The 12,358-nt window shown below is 45.2% G+C and overlaps 1 protein-coding gene and 1 long non-coding RNA gene across 4 annotated transcripts in view; one reads left to right on the top strand and one right to left on the bottom strand.

The window, feature by feature from the left end:
* Positions 1-12,358, bottom strand: part of cntnap2b (contactin associated protein 2b) — a 32,999-nt gene that overhangs the window by 10,910 nt on the left and 9,731 nt on the right. For both annotated transcript variants that reach the window (XM_071491539.1, XM_071491540.1), the window contains exons 4-17: positions 11,658-11,805; positions 9,442-9,645; positions 9,160-9,344; positions 8,176-8,319; positions 7,645-7,906; positions 7,380-7,529; positions 6,044-6,206; positions 5,826-5,932; positions 5,609-5,728; positions 5,050-5,165; positions 3,079-3,163; positions 2,825-2,981; positions 2,241-2,368; positions 1,946-2,116 (exon numbers count right to left, since the gene is read on the bottom strand). In XM_071491539.1, the coding sequence (XP_071347640.1) occupies positions 1,946-2,116; positions 2,241-2,368; positions 2,825-2,981; positions 3,079-3,163; positions 5,050-5,165; positions 5,609-5,728; positions 5,826-5,932; positions 6,044-6,206; positions 7,380-7,529; positions 7,645-7,906; positions 8,176-8,319; positions 9,160-9,344; positions 9,442-9,645; positions 11,658-11,805 (2,140 nt within the window). The remainder of the gene's footprint in view (positions 1-1,945; positions 2,117-2,240; positions 2,369-2,824; positions 2,982-3,078; positions 3,164-5,049; positions 5,166-5,608; positions 5,729-5,825; positions 5,933-6,043; positions 6,207-7,379; positions 7,530-7,644; positions 7,907-8,175; positions 8,320-9,159; positions 9,345-9,441; positions 9,646-11,657; positions 11,806-12,358) is intronic.
* Positions 743-5,040, top strand: LOC139629128 (uncharacterized). 2 transcript variants are annotated; one of them, XR_011692911.1, is made up of 4 exons: positions 743-898; positions 1,603-1,723; positions 2,966-3,997; positions 4,303-5,040. It is a non-coding gene; the product is annotated as an uncharacterized lncRNA (long non-coding RNA). The 2 variants fall into 2 exon arrangements; XR_011692910.1 differs by lacking the exon at positions 743-898 and having other exon boundaries at positions 987-1,723.

The raw sequence follows: 12,358 nt of genomic DNA, 5'->3' as shown, positions 1-12,358 counted from the left end.
GATTTTTTTGGGGCATTTTTTTGCCTTTATTGACAGGACAGCAGAGAGTGACAGGAAAGGGGCAGAGAGAGGGGGAATGACACGCAGGAAAGAGTCGGGCCGGTCGGGAGTCGAACCGGCGCTCAGCTGCTGAGAACATCCGCTGTACGCACCCTAACCACTCCGCCATCGGGCCGCCCTGTTTTTTTTTGTTTTTTTTTAAATTGTGTATCGAATTATTATCGAGAATCGTGGAAAATCACAGGTATTGGTATCGACTACTGAAATTCTGGTATCGTGACAACCCTAGTGTGTAACGTGTTTCTTGTGCTGAGCAATCATAAAACGGCTGCGAAGAGGCACTAAGTGAGGCCCGCAGTTCTCCTGCCTCATGGTAGCGGGCACTCATGATCCCAGTGATTCTTCTTGCGACTCCAACCTACAGTTAGCAAGTCAAGTGCAGCCATCAGTTTATTTTTTCCTCTTGTCTGACCTTACTTTCAAAATGGAGGATTACATATCTAAACTCAAACAGTTTTCTAAACTGGACTTTCAATCGAAGCAGGTGGTAATAATTAAAGGAAGACCAACGCCGGAGCTAAAGGGTTTGCTTCAGACTACGGGACAGAAGACCCGGTCTTTTCAAAAGGAGTGGTACACCCGAAAAGGCTGGCTGTGTGGGTGTCCAGTAAGAAACCGCCTTTTCTGCTTTTCCTGCCTTCTGTTCTCAACTTGTGACAATGTCTGGACTCAGATGGGAAATTGTGACCTGAAGAATTTGCAAAGAAGCCTCGTCAAACATGAGCGATCAACCACTCACATTCAAAGCCAGATCGTGCTAAAAACGTTTGAGATGTCCAGGATAGACTTGGCTTTGGACCAACAGCGACGACTCAACATCAGCATCCACAATGCTAAGGTAAAAGAGAACTGAGAGATTTTAAAAGATCTCATCAATGCCACCTGCTTGCTCGCCAAACAGCAGCTGGCATTTTGTGGAAATGATGAAAGTACAGGCTCTGCCAATCGTGGCAACTATGTTGAGCTCTTACATGCTTTTGCTGAGAAAGATGACAGGCTAGCTGGACATTTAGAGACATCCACTGTATTTTCTGGCTTGTCAAATAGAATACAGAATGATTTAATCGAAGCAGTCACTAATGTCATTAGAAATGACATTAAAAAGGAGTTCAGTGCAACCCCATTTGTTGCTGTAGAAGTAGACGAGACCACAGATCACAAACCAAGCTCAGATTTCTGTCATATTGCGGTATGTGGCTAACACTGAAGCAGACTGTGAGGTGAAGGAGGCGTTTTTGGGTTTTGATGACGTGAGTGATGACAGACACGCTCTTGCCATTGCTGAGTATGTCCTGGGAGTGTTGGAGAAGTATGTATAAGTGTAAATGGTGAGGGATGAATGCAAGTCTCCTGGAGAGCTTCTCAGCTTTTTGGCCAAGAAGGATCTCATTCAAAGTGTTCCTGAGGCGACAAAGTTGCTCCAGCTAGTGCTCACTGTTCCAGCTACTACAGCATCGGTGCAGCGGTCATTCTCAGCACTGAAAAGACTCAAAACATACAGTAGGAACAGGACTGATCAAGGACGGCTTTCTTCCCTGGCAGTGATCTCCATTGAGACAGAGAGACTTTTAAAACTGAAGAAAGACAAGGAAAGCTTCTACAAACAAGTTATCGATGCTTTTGTTCAGAAGGAGCAGCGCATGGAATTCATTTATAAGTAAAGGTAAGACCATAATAACGTTTTTTTTTTAATTTTATTAAATGCTTTTTTTGCGTGCAACAGTTTGTATGTGTAAAGAAAGCTGATATGAAGTTTTAAACATAACTTGTTAACTGCCGCCAGTCAAATGGGGAATAAGCTACTCATATGTTTGTAAATCTGAGTCTTCTAAGTCAGTGCCTCACCAGCCATGAACCTCACTGCACGTCACTGGCACAGACATACCTCTGAGTTCAATGTGGAGAAAATCGATGGTTCCCAGGTTCTCCAGAAAAACTCCATGGGTGGAGGAGGTCTTAAAGTAGAAGGAGATGTCGGTGCTGGTTTCACCTCTGAAGGAGGGGAAGTGGAGGAAGGAGGCGGGGCTGGAGAAGGAGGCTGCGTTCCAGTAGTTCCCTTCAAATAGCAACAGCATGACGGAAACACTCCTGTTATGACTCAGGAAAGATTAGTGTGTGTGAGTGTGTGAGTGTGTGAGTGTGAGTGTGAGTGTGAGTGTGAGTGTGTGAGTGACACTCACGGTCTCCCTGGCATTTGAGTGGTCCTATGGTCAGCTTGGCCTCAGATCCAGCTCTGCTTGTGTCACCAACCACAACCTGACTGACTGGTAAATGGTCTTTATACACCAACAGGCCTGCATCTTCCCTCCTACGCACACACGCACACACACACAGCAGTACACAACTTCAGAAATAAAGCCTATTCATAATTATTATAGTTTGGAAGTAAACACAGCTGACCTGTCTGTCAAATTGTCTGTTGCATTATTAAAGTCAACCACTACTGGAAGTAAACGCATCTACAGCATAATCATTTCCAACCTTTATGTTGCAGCTTTTCTGGACATTATTAACTTTACACATTTGACTTCTCAGGCAGAACTCTTCAACAAACATTTTTCAGAAGTAAAATATTTCAGTTTTATGTTCAGTTTGTCAAAAAAAGATCAGCAAGGTTCAAAATCAAACGTTCACTCACTGGACTAATCAGACTGTGCACACTGCACACAGTTTGTATGAGTCCCTGTAAAATAAAATGAAATAGAAACAACTGGAAACAAGGAACGTACAGCAGAAAGGACTAAAAGTGAATCAGCCCACTCACCAGGTCCTCAGGTCAGCGTCACAGTTGCAGTAGTGTTTGGGGTCAGTGCAGTTGTGCTCAATGCCACAGGAACACTTCTGGATCCCCGGTCCTGAGCCCCCCCAGTAGGAATGCCTCTCATTGGCTCTTCCTACCCACCAGGTGAATGGGACGCCATCTGGGATCAAACCAAAGACCTGGAGTCAGTTTCCTTCAGACTGTAATCTGACTGACACCACTGCATCACACCAGAGACAGATGTGACATCACTTTACCTGGAGCATTGAGCAGACGAGACATCCGACAGGCGTAGGCTACGTACTGCTCACAGTACTGTGCACTGTTGGTGACGGACAGCACCTGGACACAGGGAGGAGACACACAGACGTCATCACGTCACTAATTATTCTGATTTTAACAAGACAACTTCAGTTATAGCAACACATCACTGTAGGTAGAGGACAAACACTTTCACACTTCATGATCCTTCATGATCCTTCATGATGATGATGATGATGATGTGTTGTTAACAATACAAACTGAGGGCAGCAGAATGGAGAGTTAACATGTGTCCAACATTTTACATCACATTGTGATTATTTTTGCAGATATTGTGATTTTTCATTTCATTTTCACTGAAAAGTTTTAAAAATGATGAAAAATGATTTTTGTTCCTTTCTGTCTGGAGCATATGATCTGTAGGTCGGTGTCTCTGCAGCACTACAACACTTAGGGTTCTAACAATGCAGAACAACGTTGTGACACATTTTACCTTCAGGCAAGGTGAGGTTTATTTCTACAGCACCATTCAGACACAAGGCAACTCAAAGGAAATACAGTAAAAACAGAGCATTAAAAACAATAAAAACTAATTTGAATAAATAAAAAAGTCATTTTAAAAGCAGTGCTGCAGTAATAAAAGACATTAAAAACGACTGCAAGCACAAAATTAAAAAGATGTGAGTGTGTGATTTATTGTTGAGCTGCAGCAGACAGTGATGTTCTAACTGAGCTGACAGTCTCAGCAGACCTCAGGTTCCACAGGTGAGGAGCAGAGACACTCAAAGCTGCTTCACCTGGTTCTGGTTCTGGGAACACTGAGTCAACCTGTCCCAGATTACCCGAGGGTCTGGATGCTTCATAATGTTTATGAACCTACTGCTATTTGGATTTTGCACTTTGCCATATTTTTGTGTTTTCAATCAGAATCAGAATCAGAATCAGAATCAGAATCAGGTTTATTGCCAAGTATGTTTTCACGTACAAGGAATTTGTTCTGGTGAATGGTGCAGAGCGCACCAAAACACCGAGGCAGCCATCTGCGGCGCCATTTAAAAAGGAGGAATGGGGAAAAAACAAGTGGAGAGGAGAGGAGAAAAAATAACAGAACCCAAACTATACTCCTGGGGGGGGGGGGGGGGGGGGGGGTACAGTGTGGGATTCGGGAAAAAAACCTCAGCAACATAGGCATATATAAACAAACACATCTTACAACACAGTGACTCAAGACAACTTTGATTAATTGTGCAGCCGCAGTTTCGAGTGCAGCATCCAGAGCACGAAAAAAGTCATGACAGACGAGGAGCTCCTGATCAGAATTAGTGTCCTGACTGAAGACAGGAAGTGTTTAACATGAGCTTATCTTAACTAAACTTCAGTTCATCTGTTCATCTGTCTTAACCTTCTCTTCTCCTCCTCTTATCTGACATCTTTCATCCACATCACTGCTCTTTTATTGCTTTTACACAACCAACACAATTGACTCAGGCTCATGACTCTGACCATGTGCTGGTTTAATGATAAAACACTCGTCAGTAGACACAGACTCTTTTCTCTCTCTCTCTGTCTGTCTGTCTGTCTGTCTGTCTCTCTCTCTCTCTCTCTCTCTCATCAATTTCCAAAAAGAACATCTGGATTTTTCTACAGATGTTTCCAACACTTCTAACTCATCTCTCTTCAAGTGACTGTTACTGTTTTGGTTTCATTTTTTGTATGTTTCAGTGAAAAAATCTAACAAAACACCTCAGTGAGATGAGATGAGAAAAGCAGCCTTGGTTGCTAAATAACAGATGTAGAATGATGTAATTCCATATGCACTGTCAGCCAATATGAGTTGAACATGTTTATATCATCTCTGTTCACTCTGTTGTTGCTACACATTAGCACCAGTGAATTCCACCTGCTCCAGTCTGACCACAACAAACTGCAGCAGGTGAAGCAGGTCAGGGAGCGCGCTCATTGCGTACCTGTTCATCGGTCACGTTGTAAGTGATCTGCAGCGCCGCCTTACCCTCCTGGTCTGCACGGGTGACTGAAGTCTGAGGAGACAGGTTGTTCTCCAGAGTGGTCCAGACCTTCTCCTCTGAAACACCAGAAACAAACCATCAACTGTCTCCTCAGGACAATTCACACACACATGTGTCATAACTCCAAAAAAAAAACAGTTTGAGAAAATGCATGTTTCCATATCACAGTAGCTACTGTTCTTTTCACAAAAACAAGAACAACCCCAACGTCATCACAACACTCCACAACAATACAATGAGGAAATGTGCAATAATATCTATAAATATCAGGAAGTATCTATATCTATGATATAAATATGCTAAATGAACTGTTTCAAGAGCTGCACAGCAAATATCATTGTACGACAATGTGCAATGACTGTCAATTCTGGATTGTGCAGCATATACACATGTAGCTGTAACAGCCTAAGTGTTGAAGGCAGAGGGTCTTGTCAGTGTTTGCTCCAGAATGCGGCATTAAACAGATGAACCCTGCTGCCCTCTCACAGTGACACCTCACCCGTCATGTCACAGCTGACCCTGAAGGGGGCGAGAGATCCACTGCCGTCAGGGTCGATCCAGTAGCTCCCTGAGCTCCTCCCCTGGTGCTTATACTCCTCACAGGACTGCTGGTACATCGCTACAGAGGAGACACCACACACGGCTCAGCAGACCAGAACACTGTGTGCATGTAAGTGTGTGTGTGTGTGTGTGTGTGTAAGTGTGTGTGAACTTACAGGTATGGCAGGTGGCTCCCATGTATCCAGTCCCACTACAGTTGCAGCTGAATGTGTCCCACGTCTGTGAGCAGCGACCGCCGTGCTCACAGTGGTTGGGCACACACCTGACAGGACACAGGTGAACAGTGGAGGGAAACGTTCACACAGGGAGAACAACAACACTGAGCCACTGTGTTCCCTCTAGGACTACCAGTTCAGAGACTGGAGGGGTGTACCTGTCTATGATGGCGCACATATCCAGGCTGACATTTTCAAAGGTTCCAATGAGGCCCTGCTCCACAGCCCTGAGGTCGGCCAGGTGGTCGTCTATGTGGATCATCTGCATGCAGCCCTGGAAGGGGCGCTGAGCTGCGCGGGTGTTAATGTGGAAGAAGTAACCTGGAGGCAAGCAGAGAAAGTTCAAGGTCATTATTACAACCACTGGAGAAACAGTTTGTCTGCAGCATCGAGGGGGCCAGGAGTTCAGAAATACTGAGGTCATGAGATCAAGCACCTGACCTTGAGAAAATGTTGACAACAGACACCAACAAACCCTTAATTTACTCAGTTAAACATATGAGTCTATATTTTCTGTAACCGAAAGGTCTAAGGATTGTTTTAAAGTCCTCTCCACATTGCCAGGAATAAAATTCAAGTGGAGAAATTACGAATCCTTTAGTTTTATTTCATGGCCTAACAGACTCTGGGATCAACCTCCAAAATATCCACGAAGCATCCAACATGTCAAATTCTCAAAACACAGAGGACATGACCCCAGTGTCCCACTGATTTACAACAAAAATAAGACATTGGTGGGTGAGTTTTTTCAGTGACTGTAGGGCAAATACAACATTTACATTTACGCTTGCACTACGAGGAATCACGGGTGACATAACAATAACAACTGTGTCAAGCAAGATGGGTATGGGAAACCCTGGACACCATAGCCGCTTGGACGAGGATGTCCTTCAAGGCCAGGAAGTCCAGGAATTTCTTTCTCTAAGTTGAGCGTGAGGTCATCCCATCCACTGAGGACGATAAAGTGCTTGGGGAAGTTGTTTAGTGCTTTTTGGATAGATGCAGCCAATGTCACCAACCCTGAAGCAGAATGATGAAGGGCTGAAGACGTTCAATAAATCTGGACTTCCTGTTAAATTTAAGACCTGACTATTGCAGCACGGCCTTCTGCCCAAGCTTCTTTGACTCCAGTACCACAAGACTCCTGCAGAGGAAAATAAACAAGCACCTGCAGAGATGTTTTGGGAAACAAAACGGGAATTCTTCCAAGTTTCCCTCCATCCGATCTGGGCAACTACAGTTCCCCCTGCCTTCAATTCAAAGTGGCAAAATGCAGAGCCTTATGGAGTCTGAGAGAGGAAGTCACCACCGACTGCAGAGTGTAGTGATTTCAGGTTCAAACACTGAGTGAAGGTTGGGTACCTCAAGGTAACCGAGGAATGCAACCCGACAGGTATATGACACAAACAAGTTTGACTTGACTACAAGAAGCTAATGTCAACTTGAAACACACAAAGTTACATCAGATGATTTGTTATCTTTCTGAGCAGTCACCTCCAAAGTAGTAGGTTCCTCCGGTCTGGATGTGGATGGGCATGACCGTTCTGACTGTCGACGCTTCGTCTCCATCGACTGTCAGCATGGCGTAGTACTCCAGTGCGTTCAGATGGACGCTGTGCCACTGGCCATCATTCAGGCCTGAACCTAAGAGGAGAGACACACTTCAGTCTGGAGAAAATTGACAACAACAAGGGACAACTGATTACACTAACTGAAGGCTCCCGAGCTTCCACTCTGATGAGCAATGAGCAGAGCTCACCTGACGAGATATCAATGTAACGTATGCTCTTCCTCTGCGTCACATTCACATAGACGTTGACCTTGCCTTCCATCAGTCCCACCTCCACCCAGCCATCAGCCAGCGCTGTGAACATCAGCAGCCCGGTGGGGTTCCACGTCCTGAAGGACAGACTGACCGATAGAGTGTCGCTGTCGCTCTGACCCGGCAGCCGCAGGAAGGACGTGGAGTTGAAGAAGACAGGGAAGGAGTTGGACTCAGCGCAGGAGAACGTCAGGTTACGCTACAGAGCGAGACAGAGAGAGAGAGAGAGGAGCAATGGAGTTACAGGAGAAGACTTCAGTTGTGGACTGTAGGTGAAGATGGACAGCTCCTCAGACCGTTTTCATTTTAAGAGTGAAACTTTAAATTGTGTTGAGTCAGTGCTGAACTGGAGAAGCTACGGAGCAGGTCTGAGCTGTTGAGGATCATGATGGAGCACTGAAGGACAGGGAGGAGGTTAAAGTCTCTGTCAAACACACACACACTCAGAGCCAGAGGGAGGTGTCTTACAAAGCTGGACGTGTCCACCTTCCTCCTGCGGACCAGGTTGGTGATGTTGTTTCCATTGTAGGTGATTCCCTCCATGCAGCCCACAAAGTTCTCTCTGCCTCCAGAGCTCGGCTTCGCTGACACAGCCACACCTCCAAAACTGATCTGAGGACATGACCAAGGGACAAAACACACACTTGCTGTCAGGAGTCTTTCCTCTCTTTTGTGCTGATGGTAGTGGTATGGTCATATAGCAGTCTAACTGATGCTTCAATGAAAAACCATCCTTATTCAACAAATGACTTGGGGATCATCCCTGACAGCCATCTTGATTTTTATAGATTAAAATTTTACGCAAATCAGTATAATATCCAAATTTTGTGTTTTGGTTGTTTTGGTAAAAACATGGTTGGGCCACTTCTTGGGGAAAGGACACAAGAATCACTGAACCTCAACCCAAACTACAGCAACCAGCCAATCAGGAAACACATCACTCTAAGTTAAAATAGTGAATGAAAACTTAGTAATGAGAACTTAAAGTGATATTGTGGCAGGGGCAGCAGAGGCTCAGTCAGGCCCCAGACTTTTATCAGACTGGAGACTAACATCAAACACTCATCACTGTCCACATTGGCTCAACAGTGCTCACTAGGAAGTTTCAGTGAGTTCAGCCTCTAGGCTTTGTTTCATCTACACATATGAAATTCAGTGAGCATATGAAGCATGTCGAGACTTACAAAAAAGTCAATTCCACCCACACACAAAAGGAGGTCAGCCATCTGCAATTTTGGCAGTGTTTTTGCCATTTACAGGCATCATAACTGCTCCTTGATAATTGATCAGATCAACATCACATTTGATCAATCTAATCTATTGATCTTTGCGGCTCTACATTGCAAAGCTTTTGAGTTTTCGTTAAATGATCTGCCCGTGGCGGTGCAGCGAACTTTGATGTCTGGCCATGACCAAACTTTAGTGTTTGGCCTGGCCTGGGGGAGTCTTTACCTCATAGTCCAAGTCCAGGTGGTCAAACTCTCCATTGGTCCTGAACTGCTGCGTGTGGTGGTCCAGAGTGAAGTTGACGTTCCTGCGGTAACGCTCTATGACCACCGAGTGCCAGTGGTCATCGTCCAGTAAGCTCCCGCTGGTCACAGAGGTGTGACCCTGAATGGAGCCGTACTGGTTACTGCCTGGAGAGAAGGGAGTGAATCACACAGTGGCTGCTCTGACAACACTGCACAACAGCCCTCACAATGTGAATAAGACCAAAGACTCCGCAGAGGTTACCTAAGTTGATGCTGAGCTGCAGTCGCGCCCTGCGCAGCTCCAGGGAAATGTAGTCTCCCTGTTGTCCCTCCCCATGCAGCAGGACCCCATCTCTAGCTGTGGTCCTGAACTTCAGAGAGACGACGTCCTTCACAATCTTCACCTTCTTACTGCTGAAGCGGTAGGTGATGATGCCTTGGCCGTCGAAACTGATCACGTCTGCCCCTGGAAGACGGAACAAAAAGAAATTCTGTATCCTGGGATCCAGACCTGGTGACTGTGGCTGCTGCTGCACCAGGTTCAGTTGGTTTAAATGTGTTTGGTACACAGGGACAGTAACCATTACACACCAGCACCATGTCAGGAGATTTAAATGATGGAGTTTTGCTCTTTGTTTAGTCTGTGAAATGAATTTTAATATTAATGTGTGTGCAAAATGAAAAGCTAAATCAGAACGAGCTACAGTCTGTGATGGAACATCTTTCACTAATGAGTGAAAAGAGCATTCTGTTTCAATAGGTAGAAAATTCATCATTCCTACTTCAGTTTTTTCCTTTTTTTCCCTGAGCTCGGCCTCACAGGTTCACTCTGCCGGGCTGCTCCCCTCGCAAGGTGCCCCAGTAGCTAATGAAGAGCGTCAATTAACGTTCACATAAACAGAAGACGAAGTCAGAGTCCACTTCCTGTCAGCAAGACCAGAAACCTGAGGCTGCAGTGGACACAGGTTCACCAACACGGGACTAATGAAGACCAGGTCTGATGGATCTGAATTTCTGCTGAGGCAGCAGATGGTAGGGTCAGAGTCTTTTCAGTCGTCATCATTGTCTTGTCCTGTTTAGTAAAGCTTATAGTTAGGGCTGGCTCGGGTATGTCCTGACCCATCCCTTAGTTATGCTGCTATAGAGCTAGACTGCTGGGGGATTCCCATGATTCACTGGGCGCTCTCTCTCTATTTCTGTCTCTCTCCCCCTCTCTCTCTCGATGACTTCATGCCATTAACTTTGTATTTTTTCTCTCCCGTAGTTTGTGCTTCTCCTCTCTCTCCCTCTCTCTGTCCTCATTCTGCAGGTCTCTCTGCCTCTGGAGCAGCAGGATCCAGATCCACCACTACTCATCTTTACTATTAACCACTGTTACCTGTCATTATTATTGATAACACCATTACCGACACAGCTGTTCCTGGTCTCTCTCTCTCTCTCTTCTCTCCTCTCTCCTCCCCCTCCCCCTCTTTCTATCTTCTCCTAAACCCAACCGGTCGAGGCAGACCCCCCCCACCCTGAGCCCGGTTCTGTTGGAGGTTTCTTCCTGTTAAAAGGGAGTTTTTCCTCCCCCCTGTCGCCAAGCCCTTGCTCTTTGTGGGAACTGTGTAACAGAGTAAGGTCTTGACCTTACCCTGTAAAGTGCCTTGAGATAATCTATATTATGATTTGGCGCTATACAAATAAAATTGAATTGAAAATTGAATTGAATCATTAAATTAAAAAGTGCTCTGACAAGACATTATCTGGCCTCCATGTTGTTACAGAGTCGGATGTGGGTTGAGATTTTCAGGTGGGTCATGAGTTGGAAGAGGCTGGGAACCACTGAATGAGATAAATGCTACAGTAATAGCGCTGTGCTAACATGAGGCTCTGCCACAAACTGGACTCATCAAGGTGAAGAAAATGATATGAAACGATACCACGTGGAGGAACAGCTTCATGGAAGCTGACCTGATCCTGACGAGCACTTGATCTCATCTGATCAGACACAAGTGGAGCATCAGAGTGAGTCTACACCCTTCACCACCAAGGTAAACAGCTGGCTCACCACAGATTCCTCTTGCTCCCAGTGTGTGTGTGTCTGGGTGCAGATTCTGTGGTTTTCACGGTCTGAGGTTTTCAGACATGAAGCGCTGAAACACAACCTCCACAACAGGAGGACGCTCTGATCAAGCTGGAGCACACTACGAGTGTCGGCTGGAGGGTGAGGGAAGGTGGAGCCAGCACCAGACACAATCCCATGTGTGTTTTTATAGTTTGGAAGAAAACTGGTGTTTGATTCTATTTTATTCTTTTAAAAAACAAACTTGTTTGGGAGCAGCTGGATGTGTTCTCGTGTTTTTGGGGTTTAGATTGTTTTAATAAACGAATGTTCACACTGCGACGCCTCGTGTCTGCTAAGTCTTGTTGCCTGTAATGTGTTGCCTGTGGAACAGTTTGTGCGTTGGTGCGTTCAGTTCGTCCTCTTGTACTCACAGTACGAGCAGCCATAGAGCTCCAGACGCACTCCGATGCGTCCCTCCCTGCTCCAGTCCAGCGGGATGAAGCGGATGTAGCGGGCCAGGATGGCATGCTGCAGCTCATGGCGGACCACGCCCTCGCTGTTCACATTCCCCTCAAATGTCTGAGACACAAACAAACACGCTGCAGTTGTCTGGTGGACAGGTCCATGTTCAATATTCCATCAAAATATCAATAACAGAAAACTGAATAAATTCAGTTAATTTCTAAAATTAGGTTTTTTGTTCATGAGATTTAATTGGTGGAGGTGGGAGGCCCCTCTGGCCAATCAGACACAAGCTGAGTCACAACACAAGGCATGAACAGAAATAAGAGTGTCCCAATTTTCTTACTGTCAGTCTTCTTGGATTTGAACATAGATTTTAAAATTTTAACAACCTATCACAGATATTAATTATACAAGGATCTAGTGAATAAATATACAGATTCACAAAACTGAAATGGAAGTGCTGGATTCCAAACTCGATTATAGTCAGAAATACAGACAGAACACTTCATGCCATATATTGTTATTTAATTTAGGCTGCTCAGAAATCAGTCAGTGTCAGTGGGGCAATACACATTATACAACACTTTATTTTAACTTGAGACTGCTGAGTTTAGTGCAAAGGTATTAGTGCACCTTGTATCTCCTCACCATCTGAGGTCGTTTCTAT

The sequence above is a fragment of the Trachinotus anak genome, unplaced genomic scaffold (genome assembly GCF_046630095.1).
Source record: "Trachinotus anak isolate AG129_WGS33_773 ecotype Australia unplaced genomic scaffold, CSIRO_AGI_Tana_v1 ptg000012l, whole genome shotgun sequence".
NCBI lineage: Eukaryota > Metazoa > Chordata > Actinopteri > Carangiformes > Carangidae > Trachinotus > Trachinotus anak.
The sequence above is the reverse complement of the archived record's forward strand: the minus strand, read 5'-3'. Positions and strand labels throughout refer to the sequence as shown.